General features: G+C 40.6%; 1 protein-coding gene across 1 annotated transcript; it reads right to left on the reverse strand.

Annotated features, from left to right (window-relative positions):
• Positions 1-1,298: 1,298 nt before the first annotated feature.
• LOC108830704 (uncharacterized) lies at positions 1,299-4,582 on the reverse strand. The gene is made up of 4 exons (XM_056988266.1): positions 2,269-4,582; positions 2,057-2,155; positions 1,799-1,894; positions 1,299-1,610 (listed from the first exon to the last, which is right to left on the reverse strand). The coding sequence occupies exon 1, from the start codon at positions 4,266-4,268 to the stop codon at positions 3,330-3,332; it is 939 nt and encodes a 312-aa protein (XP_056844246.1). The 5' UTR covers positions 4,269-4,582; the 3' UTR covers positions 1,299-1,610; positions 1,799-1,894; positions 2,057-2,155; positions 2,269-3,329.
• Positions 4,583-21,870: the final 17,288 nt, after the last annotated feature.

Raw genomic sequence — 21,870 nt, forward strand, 5'->3', positions numbered from 1 at the left:
TAAGTCTTTCGGTGAGGAAAATAAAAGGAAAAAAATGAAACATATCTTAATTGCCTCAAGCAAATTATTAAGTGCAGGATGTTAAGAAACGAGATTAGGTTCTAATTTTCTATTTGCTCTTTCTGTATGCGTTTAGCAGTTAATTCATATTATGTCCTACACCAAACATATAAAAAAAGTTGAGAACGGCAAACTTGTTTATCAATATGCAAGCCTTTCGGTGATGACCATATAAGGAAAAATATGGACCAGTTATTGCCTAAGTAAAATTTGGGTTTTCAGACAAGATTTTACCGGTTCTAAAACAATTAATCGGTTATTTTAATTGTTAGCCGTTATTACAGTGATGGCTTTTAACGATTGATATAATGTAAGTTAGGCTGATAGACGAAAAATAGAAAACAAATATAAATAGTTAACGTTCAAATAGCATAACCGGGTAAGGGAGGAGCAGTAGTTTCGAAAAAACGAAAATTATTTGAAACAAGTAGAATTGAAAGTACTTCTGCATTGCAACATCAAAGTCCCAGGGACTGGAAAAAGTTGACCGCAAGCTGCTTCGAGGCATCAGGAAGCACTCTGGCTGAAATTGCTTTGCAACCATCAACACCGGCGACTGAGTGGGCCTGGATCAGAAGGACAGCCATCGCACCCGCGTCAGTAGGACTGGCTATCTGTGCAACACCTTTGCACCTGGAAACAGCCAGGGGTTTTGCCATACAAGAAGGATCTCCCGACTGGCCAGACTTGAAAATGTAAGGAATCACTGTTGCAATGGGGTTGAATCCTTCTTCAAGAGGCTGTCAGTCTTAAGCGAGGAATTGCAGTCTAAAACATGGAAGGCCGATGCTTTAATATCCACACATACCCCTACCCAGTGCTTCTGGTCTATATTGAAGGGGAAGTATATATGATCCGGGTTTGCAGCTCGTATCTTCAATATTTGCTCTTGTTGAAACTTCAACTTGGACCGGTCCTTCAAAGACGTTTTCACAAGACGCGCGTGCTGCTTCGCCAATGTGGCGGGGAAGCTGGTCTCTAGTATTACATAGCTGTTGACGAGCTCCGGGATTTGGCGAGAGAGAAAACGCATTAGCACATCCATTACCTGGTATGGAAAAAACAAGTTCTAGGAGAATTAAAACACAATATGATTTTGGATTTACATTACCAACAGTGGGAAAAAGATTAAATACCTTCGGAGTCATATGCTGGGCTCTAACTGCAATGTCTAGCATTTCAGCAGATGTTAGGGTCACCGACTGGTCGGTCTGGATTATCCTTTAACAAACGGGGTAGCGGACAATTCCATAATTATCAGCTACTAAGTTTAATAGCGTCTCTGATATAAAGTAAGCTATATACTTAGGAATGGAAACTTACTCGTTGCGGCTAATGAAGGAAACAAGTTGGTCAAACATTCCGTCCAAGTCCGGATGGATGGGGTGTAGCGCAGCAATCTTGGGGTCGCAATGATAATCCTGATACAATGTCGGCAGGATTCTCGGCCTTTTACTCCGCCGAGTCTCAAGGGTCTCAGCTTCAGCTTGGGGTTGTGGGAGAACATATTGGGTCGGGTGGGCATCTACAAGGACTTCCTCTGCTTCCTCCTGCGAAAGCCCGAGAGAGAATGAGGGGATTTCGAGGAGATTATATGGTATAAGCAACTCCTATTTTCAAATAGATGGATCACAGGAATATAAAGGTGAATATAAAGGGGATATAATGGCAGTATATCATTTACTACACATAGGTGAACTGATAAAAAATTCGCATAAGCTTATTAAGAGTAATGTACCTCCAGTAGGTGGTCGTTATCGGATGCTGGTACCGCCAAACCCGTATCAACTAAGCCGGAAGCGTCACCTAGGGGCGCTTCTTGGGGATTATCATCCTACAGCCAAAAACAATTGGTCATAACAAGTTTAGCAGCTATACATATGGTTGCGCGGTAATAGGATTGTTAACGGTTAAACATCCCAGAGAACTTATGATTTTTTGTTAACAGTTACTTGTTAAATGTTTTAGAAACGGTTTCTAGAAGAAACAAATGTACCTCCAATGTAGCATCGGTCTCTGAAAATGGAATCGTCCCGCGAATTTCAACTGGTTCGGCAGCGTCTGCGGTGGCGGACTCCTGGTTGCCTTTATCATCCTGACACCCCGAAATAGTTTACGGGTAAGAATTAGTTTAGCCACCAATAAATTCAAGTAGAGCTATATAAGATCAGGCTACGTTTTAGAAGATTTCGGGAGGAAGTGACTTACCCTCCTATGACCGACAAAGGGAGCGAGAGATTGCTCTGTTGGGGGGAGAGGTTGCAAGGTAGGTTCCTGGAAAAATATATATGGTAAATATACAGTGTGCAAAGGGCTTAGCGGGGTAAAACTATTTTTCACGGTTACCTGTAAAGTGGGGGGGGGGGTCTATGTTGACGTCGCGAAGCACATCAGAAATGAGTTTCCCCGCCAAATCGGTTACCGCAGTCTCTGGTTGCCCATTGGGGGAAGGAGGCGTGGAACCGCGCACAGAGTCAATAGGATTGAGCAAATAACCGGACTGGTGTTGTTCGAAAACAGCATCAGGGACTGGTGTGGATGATATTTTGTCTTTAGACAGTAGGCTGGTGATGAGTGAGATGCACGAACATTCCAACTTCTTCACATTATCTTCGACTGCCCCTTTAAGAGTGGTCTCAATATCCTTCATGGTGCGACGTACAGATAACTGAAGGTCCTGAATTGCTTGTTCGAAGACTGAGGCGGACACAAAATTAGCAGATGCAGATAGCATACGTTGAGAGAGACGGTCCTCTAAAGCAGGAAGGTAGTCCTTCAGCTGGGATGTGATGATATTTGCGATGTCTACATTACCAACAGGGGCAGAAGCTTGTGTTTTTTTCAAAACAGAGGATCTATCCTTCTCCTGCTTATCCTTACTTTTTTAACTTTTGGGTTCACCTGTCCCGTCATCCGCTGAAGATCGGATGCTGTGAGACCTCCGACGAACAAATCATTGGAGAAGGGAAACGCCTCTCCATCTAGGGTAACAATTCTTTCAACCTTAGGGTCATCGAGCTCGTCAACCCAATTAAAGTCGCCAGCACCAGCAAAGTCCTCTACTGGGTCGGGTAGAATGGAGGGAAAAGCAACCTACATAGCATAATGTGTGATTGTAACTTAGCAGCCATCGAAACCAGTAACCGATATTAATCAAAATAACCTCTAACTTTGGCAGTTAGGGGCCACAAATTAGCGTGCAATGCAAACGAGAAAGTATCATGTACCAATTAGGTTAGCAGTCACTAGTAAACCTAGATTCTAATTTTTCATTTAGCAGTTACCTCACACTCTAGGTCGATATCTCTAGCATGCCCCGGGATGACTTGATATCTAGTTACATTTGGGGGTTTCTCTACACGCGGTTGTTGTTCAGACTCCTCTGCTTCATCTTCTGTACCATCATCGTCGTCGCTATCGGAATCAACTACAACAACCACCGGCTCATTTTGCACGACCTCCTCTTTTAATCTCGGGATAGCAGCAACCATTACCATTTGTATGGCATCCACATAGCCTTTCAATGCAATCGAAGAATGGGACAATGCGAGTTCGTTCTTCTGCGTCAGATTGGTTATGAGAAAATGGAAAGATACCCGACCCCATGGATAATCCAAGAATTCTTTGATATCCCTGATCAGCTCGACATGCTCAGGTATAATCCGTGGGTTGTGTGATGATGGCAAGAGGATTGAAGAGGTAATTGCCAGACAAGCGAATTTAATTCGCGTGTCTTTGTCTTTGACAACGCGATTCTTCAGCATATCGATAACTGTGTCGACGTTGCAACACTTGAGAGATCCAAACAACTCGTTCCAGTAGAGTTTCTCGTTTAGCGGATTCTTCTTTCTCTTCTTACTTGATTCAGGAAGTTGGTCGCAGTTGAGTCCTGTCACGATGGCGAACTCACGAAGAGAGAAACGGATAGGTCTTCCGGCGAACAGAATCCAAATCTCGTATTTTTTATTAACTTTCAAGAGCCGGACTATGATGTACTGGCAAAATGCACCGGAAAATGGAGGATTTTCATCCAGAGAAATAACTTTCCCAAATGTAGAATTCTTTAAGAACTCTAACTCTTCGGCATCGAGAGCAGCGATTAATGCTTCAGTGCGCTTAGTCCTGTGATATGAGTTGATTCGTTCACCGACGGGTTCATCTCCGGCAGCGAACATCCGCTCAGGTAGGTTGAGATCAACCGACGCCATAGAAGTTGACTGGAAAAACTATTACTCGGTCGCAGAATCAGATTAAACGATGGAGGAGTATACAAGATATCGATAAAAAGGGGAGTAGTTGGAGAATTTAAGAAAGAGAGATGGAAAGGGATGAGGTTTAATGGCAGAATTATTAGAGGGCAGAAATTTTTGGGAAACCAAACAGGCGGTCGCGTGTTCTATCGAGATGTGGTGGACCCGAAATTCCTCGGGAATCCGGTTTATTCTCCGCCTGAAGTCCATCGTTCTGACATGAAGCAGGGCTACGAGCGTAGAGAAGTAGAGTGGAGTAGGGGTAAAATGGGGACGAAAAAATATTAACTTCGGCTATGGTAGAGATGCAATTTGGTTCGGTTTATGTGGCACGTAAGCCAATGTTCTCTTGAATATAAATGGATGTTTTTTTAGGAAAATATTATAATATAGTAAACCGTTCTGCAGTAAAATCGGGGTTTGTTCTCCGGTTATTCATATTTTTCATGATAATGGCTATAGCAAGTAAAAGATGCATTGCCCCGGACACATACACTATTCATAATTTTAGTGGGACACATACACTATTCATGATTTTAATTCTTCTTAACTGCATATCAATATTAATCTAGATCTTAACTATATATTTAAGCAATAATTTTTAATAATATTAAAGATAATCACTAAAACTTTTAGGATGGATATTCAAGTATCCGTTTGAGTTTGGTTTGGGTATACGATTAGGATATCTATTTGGGTTTGGTTTGGATCTATTTTGGTTTTTTGTTTTTGGAGTTAGAGATTTAACCATTTGACTATTTATAAATTTCAGTTCGGATTCGATTCAAATTGCGGAGGTTCAATTAGGGTTTGGATATTTATTTAAAACTATATAAACAAATTTAATAATTTCAAGATACCTTAAGGTCCAAAAATAAAAAATAATAGAAACATATAAATTTGAATATTTATGCCAAATATTTAAGATTAACATGAAGTTAGTTACTTTTAGCTATTTGGATAGAAAACTAATAGGTATTTTGAATATATTTAGATATTTACTTTTAATTATCTTTCACATATTTTGGATAATTTCAAGTATTTTGATTATGTTGGATATTTTTAGTATATAAGATTTAAAAATAACTAATATATTTAAGTATAGAACTTTTTATTTAAGTATATATGGATACCTGAAATATTTCGGTATCGTTCGGGTTCGGATCTGGTTTTTCATATACCAAAATTTTGGATCTATTCAGATATTTTACAAATTTTGGTTCGAGTTTGGTATGATTTTTTGGATTGGTTTCTATTCACTTCTTTGGATTCAAATATTTTTTTCCAACCCTAAAAGCTTTAATAAGATTTTACCTATAATTTGTATCATTTTATTTATAGGTTTATATAAAAAAAACATAATCTGTGTTTTAACGCGGGTCAAAAATCTAGTCTTAGTTAAAAAACTCACTCCGCGCAAAACGCAGATTATCATCTAATTATAGTATTACTACTAGGATAAAATATGCACCTTGCGCATGGTGAATTTATATGAAAATTATTTTAAAAATATTGTATGAAAAAATAAAGTTATATTCTTGATTGAATTAATATTTTTGGCCCGTAAAAATTTTTAAATTTTTTTTTGTTAATTACATAATTTATTCTAATGAGCTGATCCCATTTTTAAAAATATTTTAGGTCCAAAAATAACTTATCGCAGAAGAACCTAACGTTTAGGCCGAAAAATCTCAAGCCTACTATTTGGTTACAATAAAACTATGTCAGCTCGGTTTTATATAATGATTTAGCAATTTAAAAGTTAATTTGGTTATAAGAAGTTTACTTTCTCGTGTCAATCCTATCTATATTCAGTATTTTCATGAGTCTAATCTAACCAAATTAAGTTAATTATGGTTATAAGAAGTTTACCCGGTTTGAACATACGACAATATCTTCATGAGTCTAATCTAACCAGGGTGAATAGAGATGTAAGGAGATTGATTTTGAAACATTAATTAGTGGAAAATCACCTTGAAGTAGAATAAATATCATAGGTGTTATCTTTTATACTATAAAACAGAAGTTAATTAGCAATTGTGTGATTGACACGTGTTTTCTTTTCAAAAATTAAACAGTTCTTTTTAAAAAAATTGCTTTCACAAACATATTTTAAAACAACTGAATAAAACTGTTTTATTTCCACTATCTCCACTACTGTTTCTATCTTCCACCATCTTTGTAATTTTTTTCAGTTTTCCACGATAAAACTATATATAACCCCACACGTTTTTACTATTCGCAATGCCCAGAATGTCTATAAAACTTTTGGGGATTGTCTGATAGATCATTTCTTCTATTCTATAAATATTTCGGTTCATTAAACATTTAGATGCATGCATTATTTACAGCTCTTTTATATTGAATTCTGATTACAAGTTTATATTGATTCATTTTATTTCAGAATTTGCAGAGATCAGTGAGGATTATGATGAACACCGTGGAGGCGCTATCAATGGTTGCTGGAGTCTCAACTTTGTTTTCGAGCCAGGTTATTTACAGTTGCTTTATCTCTTTGATATTTCATCCATCGCAAGCATGTTTTTGTAGCTTCATTTCTTTTAAAAGAAGGAGGTCAACACGTCGGTAGGAGAAGGAAATAAAAATTGTTGTTTGTTGTTTTGAGTCGAGTGGATTTACGTTTCATTTCATCTGAAAATAAAATTGAACAAATGCATATGATTGTAATTGGTTCTGTCACGCTCTGATCTCTTTTTTTAATAACAAATATAATCATATAAAATTTTAAAAATATATATCCACATTTTCTTTATAAACTGTTTGTCATTATCTATGGATTTGTTATATTTTTTGTTGTTTAACATGATACTTTTCATGCATTTGTTATACTTAATAAACATGTTTTGCGTGGTCTGTTGCAAGTTGTACGGTAACACACTGTAATTTATTATTCTAACAGTTTCATTCATAAACATTTATTATATCAATGTTTTGTTTATAACTAATAATATTAAATTATTTGATTCAGATCATAAAATATGTGTGTTTAACTAAAATTTTAGATTGGAAAAATATGCTGTGTTAAAACAAAGATTGGAAAATATTAAATATTACAACTATGCCCATGCATAGCATGGGCCAAAATACTAGTTATGAATAAACTATCTCACTTTCTAATCACGTGATTCTAGTTTATCATGTTTGGACATACGACAATATCTTATTGATTCTAATCAAACCAGGATGAATCAATATGTGAAGAGTTTTATTTGGAAACATAAATCAGTGGAAAATGACAATCAAAGCTGAATAAATTTCATATGAGTTATTATGAGAATCTATCTAAATTTCTAAGCAGGTTATTACAGTTTACCCAGTTTGGACATGTTAGGGGATTTGTTCAAGTCCCTTTTAAGGTACTACGGAATGGAGGACAAGCTTATAGATTCGTGTAGTTCGGATGGATTTGTATGATGTTTGTATAGAGAAATTGTAAAGGAGACTTAAAGAGATGTTTTATTGCATAAACGAGCTGGAATTACAAGGTTAAGAGTAAGAACCCTAGCTCTAACCGTCTAAGTCTAATCTCTAAGTCTCTAAGGTGTAGATGAGTCGATCCCCCACTTTAGGGTTTTGTTTCGCCTGATATAGCTGCTCTTTTGTCGGTCTGAGCGAGAGAAATTCTTCCATATTCGGAAATATGGAAGGTTCTCCTAGTCGGAAGTTTTCCTTTTCTCAGAGGGAAGAGTAGTTTCCGAGGGTAATTCTTGGAGTAGTTCTGAAGGGTAGTTTCTGAGTTCCCGAGTTCCTTTCATTGAGGACCTGGGGTACTTTGTAAGCGGGACACGGAGGTCTGGGTCCTGCCTGGAGAAAGATTTAGGGTTTAATGTTTAGAATTTAATATTTTAAAGATTTAATGTTTAGTGTTTATGATTTAGGTTTAAGATTTAGGGTACCTAAACATTCCTAAACACTAAACTATAAACATTAAACTATTGAATAAACTCTAAACCCTTGAATAAATCATAAATCCTAGAATTTATGGTGTATATAAAGATTTAGAGTTTAGTATTTATTGTTTGGTGACAGCGTTAATAATATTTAAAATTTTATTTTTGGTTATTGCTATAATTTTATTTTTATTTTATTTAGAAAACTTAATATAACTTTGGAAATTTTCTATTATTTTGTTTTCTTTTTTAAAAGATACTAAATATAAAATAAGAGAATAATATTTATTGGTGACTTCATCCTATGGGGTAAATTTAAGAAAACCTTATCTAAAGTAGATCACACACTATATTAATATGATAGTATCACACGATTCGTTAGATTTAATTTATTTTAATAACAAAATATGAATAACTAAAGGCAAAACCGTGTAAAATGAATTCAATAAGTGACTGCGCGTTGCAAGAACATACCTGCCTTGATGGGTCATGTGTGGGGGCAAATCCACTATCCCATTTTCCTACTATGTTCAGTGAACTATGCAATTTTCAAAAAGACATGAGAATTAAAGAAAATCATGACCATTGAAGAGAAGGGTCCAACAATGATTCCAAGTAAAGTTGATATGCTTACAAATATTATAGCCATTGCTAACGTAAAGGTTTCCTGTTTGTGTGAATAATTGCTATGTGAGTACAAATTAATATTAACGATATTCCTACATTTTCTTGGCATGTTCAATGAACTAATATGTAGGCATTAATATATATTATAAATACTATTTAACTGAAAAACTCGGTCACTCGTCAGGTGGTCAGTCATTAGGTCTAATACTATTCGCCTCAAGCGCAACTCAGTTGAGAAACGTAATTTATCGTCCAGATCTTCAAAGCTTTAGTTCTTAATAAATGGGAACATGAGATGATAGGTGTTATGAAAAGTACAAAGTCGAAGTTAAAAAAACCTCTATCCTCCTTCGATGCTCCCTCTTCTCTCTGCCTCTCCCTTTAAGCAACTGAAATTTGTGAGATAACAAACTAAATCCCACATTGGAGAATTTGATAAAGAGTGTCTAATATATAAAGAGATGTCCAACTCTAATAGTACGAGGTCTTCTGGGATGGAAACCAAAAAAAAAATCCATGCGGGCTTACCATTAAGGTCCAAAATGGACAATATCGTACTAATCGGATAATAAAGAGTTGGACATGGCTTTGACAATCCCAACAATTGGTATCAGAGCGGTTGACGAGAAATCTGCAAGAATACCTAAATACCCTTCGAGAGATGAATGGATATATCCTATGAGTTAGGAATGATGAGAGGTGTGTGTGGTAGAGATCAAATCAAAAAGATCCTGAAAATCAGTTGTGGAACACGAGATGGAGATGAATGTGATCCTAAGTTTGAGGGGGAGAATGTGAGATAACAAACTAAGTCCCACATTGGAGAATTAGATAAAGAGTGTCTAATATATAAAGAGATGTCCAACTCTAATAGTACGAGGCCTTTTGGGATGGAAACCAAAAAGAAATCCATGCGGGCTTACCATTAAGGCCCAAAGTGGACAATATCGTACTAATCGGATAATAAAGAGTTAGACATGGGCTTTGACAATCCCAACAAAATCTACGTTCTGGTGACCGGCGGTGGAGCGCATGGTTGCCGAGAGCATCCTTCTCTCCTCTTTTTCTTTGTTCGTTGCTCCATTTATCTTACCTTCTTCTTCCTCGTCGTTTTGCTCGGTGCTATGGGTTGGCTCTCCGTTGTGGTTCTTATCTGCGATTGAAGGGTTCCAGTATGGAGTGTCAGCAAGGCCGGGTGGTTAATGAGTAAATGGGGTCGACATTTAGGGTTTGCGGTGGCGACTGGATGAGAGTTTCCGCTTTCTCAATCTAGTCCCCCGTTGCGGTGAGAGCGCATGAGCGTGGCCTCAAGGCTCCTCCTTTCAGATCTAGTGGGTTGTCTTTCTTGCTCTTGATTTGGAGTGGTGTAGTCCGGCATCTTCGGATCTAGGTAATCGCTCGGTGTCGTGTGGTGTCTCGTCTCCCTCTCTTTCCGGCCAAGTGGTACTTCAGAGCCTTTCTAGAGCGTGCCTATGGTGGTCTCCATTGCTGTGTGGTTATTGTCCCGCGATGGCCGACGCGTGTGGTCGTCGATTTGTTCTGGATTCGACCATCTATGACCTGTGTTTAGAACTCTCCGACTACCGCTTCTGCTTTGTCTTCTCGTTTATCGCTGCTCTTGTGTTGTATATCACGTATGTACAGTGTGATTCTTTTCCCTTTCCAGCTCTTCAGTGTTCTCAGTGGTCTCCTCCGCTGTTGTCTCTCCGACGAGGCTCTGTAGAGCTCCCATCGGGTCTCGTTCTGAGCGCCAGCCAAGGTGTCAGACTTTCGTTTAAGTCTCGCAGTTCAACATCCTTGAAGGAGACTTGTACGCTTATCAGCCATCCTAACTCCATTATCGGGTCTATTGGGCTCCAGTGGAGGGCTGTTCTATCTTTATATTGCAGGTTTGGGCTAGCAGTTCAGGATGTGCCTCTCATTGCTCCCCTCTTCTTGCAGATCGCACTCTCAAGTCGAGAGTAATAAGTGTGACATTGTTTGTCTTGTGGCGTCAAGCCGGATAGCGCTCTAGTCTGCTTGATGCTATTGGATGTGTTTAGTTCGGGATTCAGTCTCCTCTATCAGTGGTGGTTGGCAGATCAGGTTCCTTAGGCCGCTCATTACAAAGCTTCTTGTGGTCGGAGTCAATCAATTGGAGTAGCGCTTTGAGCAAGCCGATATCTACCGAGCTGGTCCCATGTATTATCAAAGGCTCTGAACCCATTTGGGAATGGTTCAGTCTCGGCCAAGCTTTCTTTTTGCTAGTGTCTTGTGTGCTTGTATTCATTGTTTAAGTCTCTTGTTTCACTATTGTTGCTTGTTCTTTCTCCTTGATTTTTAGATTTTTGCTTCTTATATGTTACTGGTACTCTTTGTAATTTTGGTATAAAATTTAACAGTTAGACCAAAAAATGTTATGAAAATCTATAACAATTTGGTTATTCTACTCGCAACCATTCTTATCAATATAATACAGATAAATGGCCTATTTTGTAGTTATTCTATTTTTTATATCAAGTATCAAGGCAATATATTGAAGAAAATCTTGTAGAGAAGTAATTAAGATTTATAGTAACGATATTAGACATTCTAGAAAAAAACATTAAAAATTGACTAAAAAGTCAATTTAAATTTTAAATGGATTTTAAATTTTTAACCAAGTATCAAGACAATTTATCCTTTCAAATCAAACGAAAATACCTAGCAAAAATAGTGATGAGGAAGGTTAAAGTAACAAAAGCCATTTAAAAAATAAACTTCACTAATATCATTGATCTCATAAGTATCTTACCAAATCCCATCAATCGAATCACTATTAATTTAATACCTAAAAACTTACTAAAATATTTACCTTTTTTCAATAGATATACACCTATTCAAAAATATGTCGAATCTTTTCAAAAGCATAAGATAGCTGGTTCTCTCTTAAATGCGTTGAACCGCATTAATTGACTAGAAATCTATTTCAAGAGTTTTCTGAGCTTCTTGGGGATCAATGTCAAAATTCATAACTGAAACATCTAAACCTGCATCAATCGTGGATATATTGACAGAAATGATTGTTTTTTATATTATAAACTTTACTTAGGTAGATTTTTTTCAATACTCGTTTTTCCGTTCTGTTGTTACATATGTATCCATTTAAAAAGTTATTAATTTGTTGTTTGTGGGAACCGAAATTCGCACCGTCAATATTTCGTATAAATAAGGAAACTAGGAAAATTCTAATTTCCCAGAAGGTCCCGGATTTCTGAGAAATCACACGTCAAGCAATCAGAACACGATAACAACGGAAAAATAAAATATAAAACGTAAAAAAGAGAGCAAGAAAGGTTTTATTCCGAATCTGCGTATAAGCGTGACAACAACAGGACAACGTGCTTCGACTACGAGAGCTGTCGGCGAGATCTCTAGTTCTAATACCCGAAGGTGGCTAAACGTAATTGAGTCGCAGCTCGAAAACAGAAACGGAAAGTTGCCTAAAATGCTCTAAGTGCTATTTTGCTCTGAAAAAAGTGATGCCTCTATGCCTCTTGCCTTGAACTCCTTATATACTCCCTCCAAGGTCGGTTTACGCTTCTCCCTTTTGCCCTTAAGCCGTCATAGTCAAAAAATGGGAATATTTCATTTTTCCGATCTTCATGATTATCTGCGGAAAGTTTCCATTTTTTCCGCGGAAACTGATGCTTATCCTCCAAGCAAAAACCGTCATAAGGTTTATGGGTTTTTAAGAAATCGTAAGTGGGCCTCGAATCAAGTTTAGTCAAAAAAATGGGAATATTTCATTTTTCCGATCTTCATGATTATCTGCGGAAAGTTTCCATTTTTTCCGCGGAAACTGATGCTTATCCTCCAAGCAAAAACCGTCATAAGGTTTATGGGTTTTTAAGAAATCGTAAGTGGGCCTCGAATCAAGTTTAGGACCCCTTTGGGCCATATTTTTGATTTGAGACGTATTTACGATTTCTCCGATAAGGTTAAGTTTCCGCGGTTTTATTGTCGACAAAACGGACGATTCCATTTGATCGAGAGATCAAGAAATGGATAGTCGTGAATTGCGGAGAACGGCTATACGGATAGTCGAGAATGCATAGCTTACGTCGTATCGTCGTTTCGGAAGACTTCGGACGTTTCGGAGAATGATCGATGTACGAACGTTCGGTCGCTATAGCGACCAAACTTTGTCCGCAGCTCGGTCGCTATAGCGACCGAGCTTGTTCTCGAGCCCGGTCGCTATAGCGACCGTGCTAGTTCCCGAGCTCAGTCGCTATAGCGACCAAGCTTCGTACGATCCTGCGATTACCAAGTCCATATTCTTGTGTTTTGACGATTCTTTTGCTATCTTCGATGATCGTGTTTTGTCGAGAACTTTGTTTAATCTGCGGAACTTTTTCGCAAGATATTTAATTTTTACGATTTCATTTCGTAAAAATAAAAATAAAAATAAAGATAAAATTTATTTTTATCGAATGTTTGGATACTAACTTCGTAACGACGGTTTTTGACCCCAACAGTTAGTCCCCCAGTATGTTAGAATCGTAGAAAGATTCAAACGTATGTTTAGGTGAATCGGACAAGATAGTCGTTTCTTTTGACGAAGTTTGTATTCGTAAACTCTTAAGGTATACGAAATATATGTATATATATATATTTTTTTTTTGAATAGTATGCAGCCACAATCTTATAAGTATTGAGCTTTTCCACTTCATTTCTTTCACACCTCTTTTCTTTCTCTCAAATTCTCTCTCAAGATGTCTTCCTCTCAAGATGGCAAGATGAACTCAGATGCTGAAATGGTTGAAGCTCTGTTGGCCCCAGTTGACGGATCTGCTCCTGAGCCAACCTGTGTTGCTGGTTTCCTCTCTTTCCGCGAGAGGATGGCTCGTCGCAAGGCCGAGAAGGAAATCATCCAGACCACCGAAGAGAAATCGTCCTCTTCTGCCGCGACGGACGTCCCAGTTTCTGGTTCTGAGGTTCCAGTTCTTCCCGAGATCGGAGAGCGCTCCAAGACGCAGTCTCTTGGAGCTCCATCCCAGGTTTCGGGATCGTTGTCCGTTCCGATCATCCTTGAAGACAAGGAAGAGGCTATTGATCCCGTTCCTCCTGCCAAGAAGGAGATCGTTCTAGGGTTGCGAGCAGCAAGTGCTGTCCTGATCTCTCGGTCTCGGAAGAGGAAGTGTGTGGCACCTGTCGAGGGAGGTCCTCCGCTGCCGGAGGGATTGCGTATTGCACCCGTTCTCCGCGGAAAGGTATGTTGTTCAGATTTTAACTTATCTTTCCGTTTTGATTTTATGCTTATTAACACGTTTTTTTTTTTTTTTTGCAGTTCATACCTCTGATCGATGGGATGATTGGAGATTGCAGTACCGAGGCTGCTCGTCTTGCTAGGGAGCTCGGAGAAGCGCAGGGCCAATTATCCGAGGTCCAAGGCGCAATGACGGCGCTGACGGATTCCTGCACCGCCAAGGTGTCTAGGCTCGAAGGACAGGTCGGCGAGCTTGAGAGGGATCTTGGGAAAACTGCGAGTGCTTTGATCAAAGAGAAGAAAAACAGGAAGGCAAAGGCTTCGGAAGTTCGTCGACTCCAGCACCAGATTGAGACTAATGAGGGCTTGGTGCGTCGCAGTGCGGATGACGCCTTAAGTGCTTTGCGTGCCGGGTTCCAGTCTCGTTTGGCGGGTTTTGCCGAGATCTTAGGCTCCTTAGAGCTTGTTTACCGCAGGGATCTGATTTCAGCGAGCATTGATGGTGGGATGACGGTTATTCATGCGCTTAAAGGCGATCCCTCTTTGTCTTTTCAGTCCGAGGAGGATAGCTTGTTGGCCCACAGGTCCGAGTTGGGATCTATTGACAGGACTTTCGAGCTGTTGCTGTCTGATCTGCGATCTGAGTGCGTTCCAGATCGATCTGCGGAGGATGCTGAGAAGCCCAGTTCGGTGACTGGAGAAGATGGTGACGAAGCGGCTGGGAGCGAGGCAGGTGAAGGGGACATCTAGGTTTAAGGTTGTGGTCTTTAGGTTTAATCATTTTATGAGTTTGTGTTTGTTCCGGCCTTGAAAGGTCGTGTTTTTATCTTCGGGACAGGCCACTTGTGGCTTTGAATCCCTACCGCGTTGCGGTTTTTAATTAATGAAAATTTGGATTCGCGTTTTTATAAGAACTTCCGTATATCAAAGTTTGAAAGGTAGGGTATGAGTTGTCGTCTCATTCCTGCCTTTCAGATGATCGCCGTATCTATCATGTGTTTAAAGCGAGATTTTCCGCAGTTTATAAATTTACGTGGAGGTTCGTACAACGGATAGATTTTAGCGAAGAGGCAAATTTTGGGATCTCGTATCGGGTGTTGATACTATGCCTATAAGATGTTAAGTACCAGCAAGACTGGGTTTAGGGCAAGACCTAGGTTTACTTTCGGATTGAGGCTTTGCGATGACAAATCGGCTTTCGTTTTGCCTGTTTGCGATTTTGACATGACTCGTACCGTTTTAAAATCTGCGAAGTGTTATCGGCTTATTATGATTTGTCTGGATACGAGTCGGAGCTACTTCCTTTACGAAGTCCGGGACGAAATTTCGATTTTCTTGTATAGCACGCTATGAAATCCTGATCGGATGTAAGAGAGCCTACCCTTAGGTGGCTTGTCTGTTTAGGACGTTAGAGTTCGTTTGTTGTGATCAGCAACAAAGACGTGATGCCTTTCTGTAGGCGTTTTTTATTAGAAGTTTTTACGAGAGAAAAAAATTATTCGGGCACGAAGCGACGTCTCGCAGTGCAGTGAACGGATTTTTCTTATGCCATAAAAGAGTTATGGATTTTTTGAGTGACGATTTTCGGATGTGATCATCGTTGTTGAATTGTTTCGAAAATTTGGATTTTTCCGTAAAATTTAGAAAGTCGTGGGAGTATACGAATATACGCACCCCGCTCCCCCCCCCTTTTTAATCGGGGGGGGATAGCTGAACCCGCCGGTTAGCGAGTTGCCTACGTACCCCTTTCCGGGGATCAAGCCATCTCGTAGTTCTTTGATTGTGATAAGTGATAGTATTTTTTGAGATGCATGATGTTCCAAGTTCTTGGGATTTTCACACCTTGCATGTTTTCGATTTCGTAGGAACCAGGCCGGACGACTTTTATGATTTTATACGGTCCTTCCCAGTTGGCTCCTAGCTTTCCTGCGTTTCGTTCAGCAGTGTTCTGGAAAATTTTGCGCAAAACTAAGTCTCCTACGTGGAATCGTCGATTTCGGACGTTGGAGTTATAGTATTTTGCGGCTGCGTGTTGATAATTTTGGATTCGAGTTAGGGCCCGATCTCGTTGTTCGTTGACGAGATCGAGGTTGTCCAATAGCATGGCATTGTTTATTTCCCTCCCGTTCTGGGAGAAGCCGTCTACGGATCCCGGGAAATTCGACTTCTGCAGGAATCATGCACTCGGTGCCGTACACGAGGGCGAAGGGCGTTTCTCCCGTCCCTCGTCTCGGAGTTGTGCGGTGTGACCAGAGGACTCCTTCGAGTTCCTCCGCCCATCTCCCTTTCTTTTCGTCTAGGCTTTTCTTAAGTCCGTCAAGGACGGTTTTATTGATTGTTTCCGCCTGTCCGTTGCATTGCGGATATCTGGGAGTTGATTTGTTCAATCGTATCTTCCATTTTTCGCAAAATGCTTCAAAGCGGGTAGAGATGAACTGGGATCCGTTATCAGTTACTATTTCGTATGGGATTCCATGCCTACAGATAATGTTTTTCCATACGAAATTTTCAACTTGGGCGTCCTTTATACTTGCGTATGATTCGGCTTCTACCCATTTTGAAAAGAAATCTGTGAGGACCAGCAGGAAGCGTTTTTGTTTGGATTTGTGAAGAGGTCCTACAATATCCATAGCCCAGCGCATGAAGGGGTATGGTGACGTAATGGAGGAGAGTTCTTCCGCGGGTTGCCGAATAGTTGGGGCGTGCCTCTGGCATTTTTCACATTTTCGTGTGAATTTTTCGCAGTCTCCGATCATCGTTGGCCAGTAGTATCCGTGGCGTTTTATTTTTACGGCGAGCGACCTTCCGCCGGAATGATTTCCGCAGGAACCAGCGTGGACTTCTTCCATTACCTTTCTGGCCTTATGTCCCTCCAGACAAGTCATGAGTGGTCCAGAAAATTTTAATTTGTAAATTTCTCCGTCGACCGTTACATAACGGGCAGCTTAAGTTCGGACTTTTCGAGCTGCCCATTTCTCAGGAGGTAATTTTCCGTCAATGATATACGCTCTTATCGCCTCTAGCCACGGCGCATCACAGCCATACTCGTTTTGTTCTGGCGTTTCTTCTGATTCGACTGCGATTTCATCCTCGTTATCATCCTGAATAAGATTGATGATGACGGGAGGTCCAATGCTTGGATGTTCAATGAACTCTACCGGGATTACTCTTTTAAGTCCCGGATCTGAACTCGAGGCCAGGGCTGCGAGTGCGTCTGCTTGAATATTCTCGGAGCGAGGGATTCTAGTCAGGGCGAAAGAATCAAAGTCTTGGGATAAGTTTTGGACTAGTTTGAGGTATGCTTCCATCCTTTCGTCCCTGGCTTCGTACTCCCTGCTATACTGCCTTGCAACGAGTTGAGAGTCGCAGTAAGCATGGATATTTCGTATTTTCAAACCGTGGGCTAATCGTAATCCTGCGATAAGGGCCTCGTATTCTGCCTTGTTATTCGAGGCATGGAACTCTAATCTAAATGATTTTTTCGAGGATTTCTCCGGTCGGTGACGTCAAACGGATGCTGATGCCGGATCCTTGTTTTGACGATGACCCGTCAACGTGGAGGAGCCAGGTTGAGTTAGGCTCTTTGTTAGTTATGGCTTTGGTTGGCAACTCCACCAAGAAATCCGCGAGGACTTGAGACTTTGCACTCGTCCTGGGGCGATAGTCTATACCGTACTCGCTGAGTTCGACGGCCCATTTGGCTAACCTTCCCGACTGGCTCTGACTATGTAAGATAGTTCGGATGGGGAATGTCGTAAGGATGATGATGGTGTGGGATTGAAAATAAGGTCGAAGTTTCTGCGCCGATGTTACGACTGCGTATGCTAATTTCTCCATCAGGGGATAACGGGTTTCGGCGTCCAGGAGCGTCTTGCTTACGTAAAAGATGGGTTTCTGATCGCCACGTTCTTCTCGTATCATGACGCCGCTAACGGCCGTTGCTGATACTGCTATGTACAGGAATAGAGGTTCCCCTTCTACGGGTTTTGCGAGAACTAGAGGACTCGCCGTTTGAAAGCGTCTTCGCATTCGTCGGACCACTCGAATTTTTTGTTTCCCCGCAGGACGTCGTAGAAAGGTAAGCATTTATCCGTTGATCGGGATATAAACCGATTGAGTGCTGCGACCCTCCCGGTCAACCTTTGTACTTCTCGCTTGTTTTGGGGGAGGCCATCCCGATGAGTGCATCGATCTGTTTTGGGTTGGCTTCAATCCCGCGATAAGTTACCAAGTACCCGAGGAATTCTCCCGATGCTACGGCAAATCTGCATTTGGCCGGGTTAAGTTTCATGTTATGTGAATTCAGCCGTGAGAAGCACTCCTCAAGATGGTCGACGTGGTCGTTAGCGTGGAGGGATTTGACGAGCATATCGTCAATGTATACCTCCATTGTTTTTCCGAGTTGATCAGTGAACATTCGATTGACGAGTCGTTGATACGTTGCGCCGGCGTTCTTGAGGCCGAAAGGCATTACTTTATAGCAATAAGTCCCGCGATCCGTAATGAACGCTGTTTTCTCGCGGTCATCGGGATTCATCATAATCTGATTGTATCCTGAGAACGCGTCCATGAAGGACAAGAGTTCGTTTCCTGCTGTTGCTTCGACCAACCGGTCGATGTGCGGCAAATGGAAACTATCTTTTGGGCATGCTTTATTTAGATCGGTAAAATCGACGCATACTCGCCATTTTCCGTTCTTCTTTTTAACCACGACGGGATTTGCAAGCCAATCGGGGTATTGCACTTCCGTTATAGATCCCACTTTAAGAAGTTTTTCGACTTCCTCGTTGACTGCGGTTGCTCGCTCGAGGCCTAGTTTCCGCCTTTTCTGTTTGATTGGTTTGAACGTTGGATCGGTGTTTAGTTCATGGCAGGTGATGTTAATGTCAATTCCTGGCATATCCTCTGTAGTCCATGCGAATGTGTTAAGATTCTTCTTAAGACAGGCTACGAGTTTTGTCTTTAAGGGCTCGCGGAGATTAGCTCCGATTTCGACACAACGTTCTGGGAATGCTTCATCGAGACAAACCGTAATTACGGGCTCACAGGTTGGTTCGCGTTTTTCTTCTAGGGCATCAGACCTTCGAGATTGCCAGAAGAGTTCAGCCAAATCCCGTGTGTCTTCTTCTGAAATCGTTTTCTTAGTATTCTTGGGAGCGGTGTCGAGATCGGACCTCTTGCGCTTGAGTTCCGCAGCGAGATATATCTGCGACATTCTGGGATTTCCCCAGATTGTTTCGATCCCGTGGGAGGTCGGAAACTTGAGGCACATATGATATGTCGACGGGACTGCTCTCATTGAATTTATCCAGGAGGTGCCCATGATGGCATTGTATGATGCCGGGAGATCCACTACTAGGAATTCCATCAGTTTTTCTACCATTCCGGCTTTGACTGCGAAACTGATCGACCCTGAAGCGATGGTGGGTTCTCCTGAAAGCCCTACCAGCGGGCTGGCATCTTCTGTAATTTCCGACGAATCGATCTGCATTTTCGCGAGAGTTTCTTGGAAGATGATGTTAACCGAGCTTCCGGTGTCGATCGGTACTCTCGCGACGTCGATGTCGTGGATCGTCAGCTCAATTACCAGGAGGTCGTCGCGAGTTTTAGCCTGTTCGGCCGCTGCTCCCTCCATGAATGAGATCTTGTCTGAGATTTCCATCTTGCGTCTGATTGTTGAGCGTGAGCTGGTCGTGAGTAAGATTGATCCGTACCCCCCCCCCTCCTTCTAGCGCCAAACTGTGGGAACCGAAATCCGCACCGTCAATATTTCGTATAAATAAGGAAACTAAGAAAACCCTAATTTCCCAGAAGGTCCCGGATTTCTGAGAAACCACACGTCAAGCAATCAGAACACGTTAACAACGGAAAAATAAAATATAAAACGTAAAAAAGTGAGCAAGAAGGATTTTATTCCGAATCTGCGTATAAGCGTGACAACAACAGGACAACGTGCTTCGGCTACGAGAGCTGTCGGCGAGATCCCTAGTTCTAATACCCGAAGGTGGCTAAACCTAATTGAGTTGCAGCTCGAAAACAAAAACGGAAAGTTGCCTAAAAGGCTCTAAGTGCTAGTTTGCTCTGAAAAAAGTGATGCCTCTATGCCTCTCGCCTTGAACTCCTTATATACTCCCTCCAAGATCGGTTTACGCTTCCCCCTTTTGCCCTTAAGCCGTCATAGTCAAAAAATGGGAATATTCCATTTTTCCGATCTTCATGATTATCTGCGGAAAGTTTCCATTTTTTCCGCGGAAACTGATGCTTATCCTCCAAGCATAAACCGTCATAAGGTTTATGGGTTTTTAAGAAATCGTAAGTGGGCCTCGAATCAAGTTTAGGACTCCTTTGGGCCGTATTTTTGATTTGAGACGTTTTTACGATTTCTCCGATAAGGTTAAGTTTCCGCGGTTTTATTGTCGACAAAACGGACGATTCCATTTGATCGAGAGATCAAGAAACGGATAGTCGTGAATTGCGGAGAACGGCTATACGGATAGTCGAGAATGCATAGCTTACGTCGTATCGTCGTTTCGGAAGACTTCGAACGTTTCGGAGAATGATCGATGTACGAACGTTCGGTCGCTATAGCGACCGAACTTTGTCTGCAGCTCGGTCGCTATAGCGACCGAGCTTGTTCTCGAGCCCGGTCGCTATAGCGACCGAGCTTGTTCCCGAGCTCGGTCGCTATAGCGACCGTGCTTCGTACGGGGCTTGGTCGCTATAGTGACCGAGCTTGCGTACGAGCTCGTTCGCTATAGCGACCAAGCTTCGTACGATCCTGCGATTACCAAGTCCTTATTCTCGTGTTTTGACGATTCTTTTGCTATCTTCGATGATCGTGTTTTGTCGAGAACTTTGTTTAATCTGTGGAACTTTTTCGCAAGATATTTTATTTTTACGATTTCATTTCGTAAAAATAAAAATAAAAATAAAAATAAAGATAAAATTTATTTTTATCGAATGTTTGGATACTAACTTCGTAACGACGGTTTTTGACCCCAACATTGTTTCATATGTATAAATTTAATATTTTTTTATTAATTTACTAACGATGCAAACAAAGTAAAAAAATAAAACAATCATTGGATAGACAGAACATGATACTATACAGAGACACTAACCAGGACAAAAGTGAGCCTTTCTTTTGTTTTTGTTCGTACTCCCAATAGTGAGAATTAAAATTTTAATTAAATAAAATTCATTAACGTTTATTAAAACTTAAAACAGTTTGTTTTCTATTAACATGTCTATTGGAGAAAAAATCCCTGGTCGAAAATATGAATGATATTTAAGTAATATATATATAAAAGATTTAAACCACTCCACTTCCCATCGATTAGTTTTAAACTGGAAATCAAGAAAACTTGTCATAATATCAGAGTAGACCTATACTCTGATCCATTAGTCCGACCTAGATAGTTAGACCCGATCATCCTTTTAGCTGATGACCCATAGAAAATTCAGTTGTGCCGAAATTATTAGAGAACAAAGCATTGTTTCGAAAGGGGTATGATTTATTATACGAAATTAATGATATAGGCACCATTATCTCGAAGGAGAATGTTGAAGAGAAGATTTCACATCGAAAACATGAATGAGACCATTTCACTCACCACATTTAGTTTTAAGTTGGAAGCTCATGAAACTTGTTAATGTCTGAAAAGCCAATCGGATGGGTGTTTGCCGGTCGTACATCAAGGGCCTCACTTAAACTATGGACCACGCATGTCTCTCCATCTTTTCTCTATATAACCTCTGGTCAGTTTACACATATTGAGAAAGAAACATGCATAAA

Source organism: Raphanus sativus, chromosome 6, assembly GCF_000801105.2.
Source record: "Raphanus sativus cultivar WK10039 chromosome 6, ASM80110v3, whole genome shotgun sequence".
NCBI classification, from domain to species: Eukaryota; Viridiplantae; Streptophyta; class Magnoliopsida; order Brassicales; family Brassicaceae; genus Raphanus; species Raphanus sativus.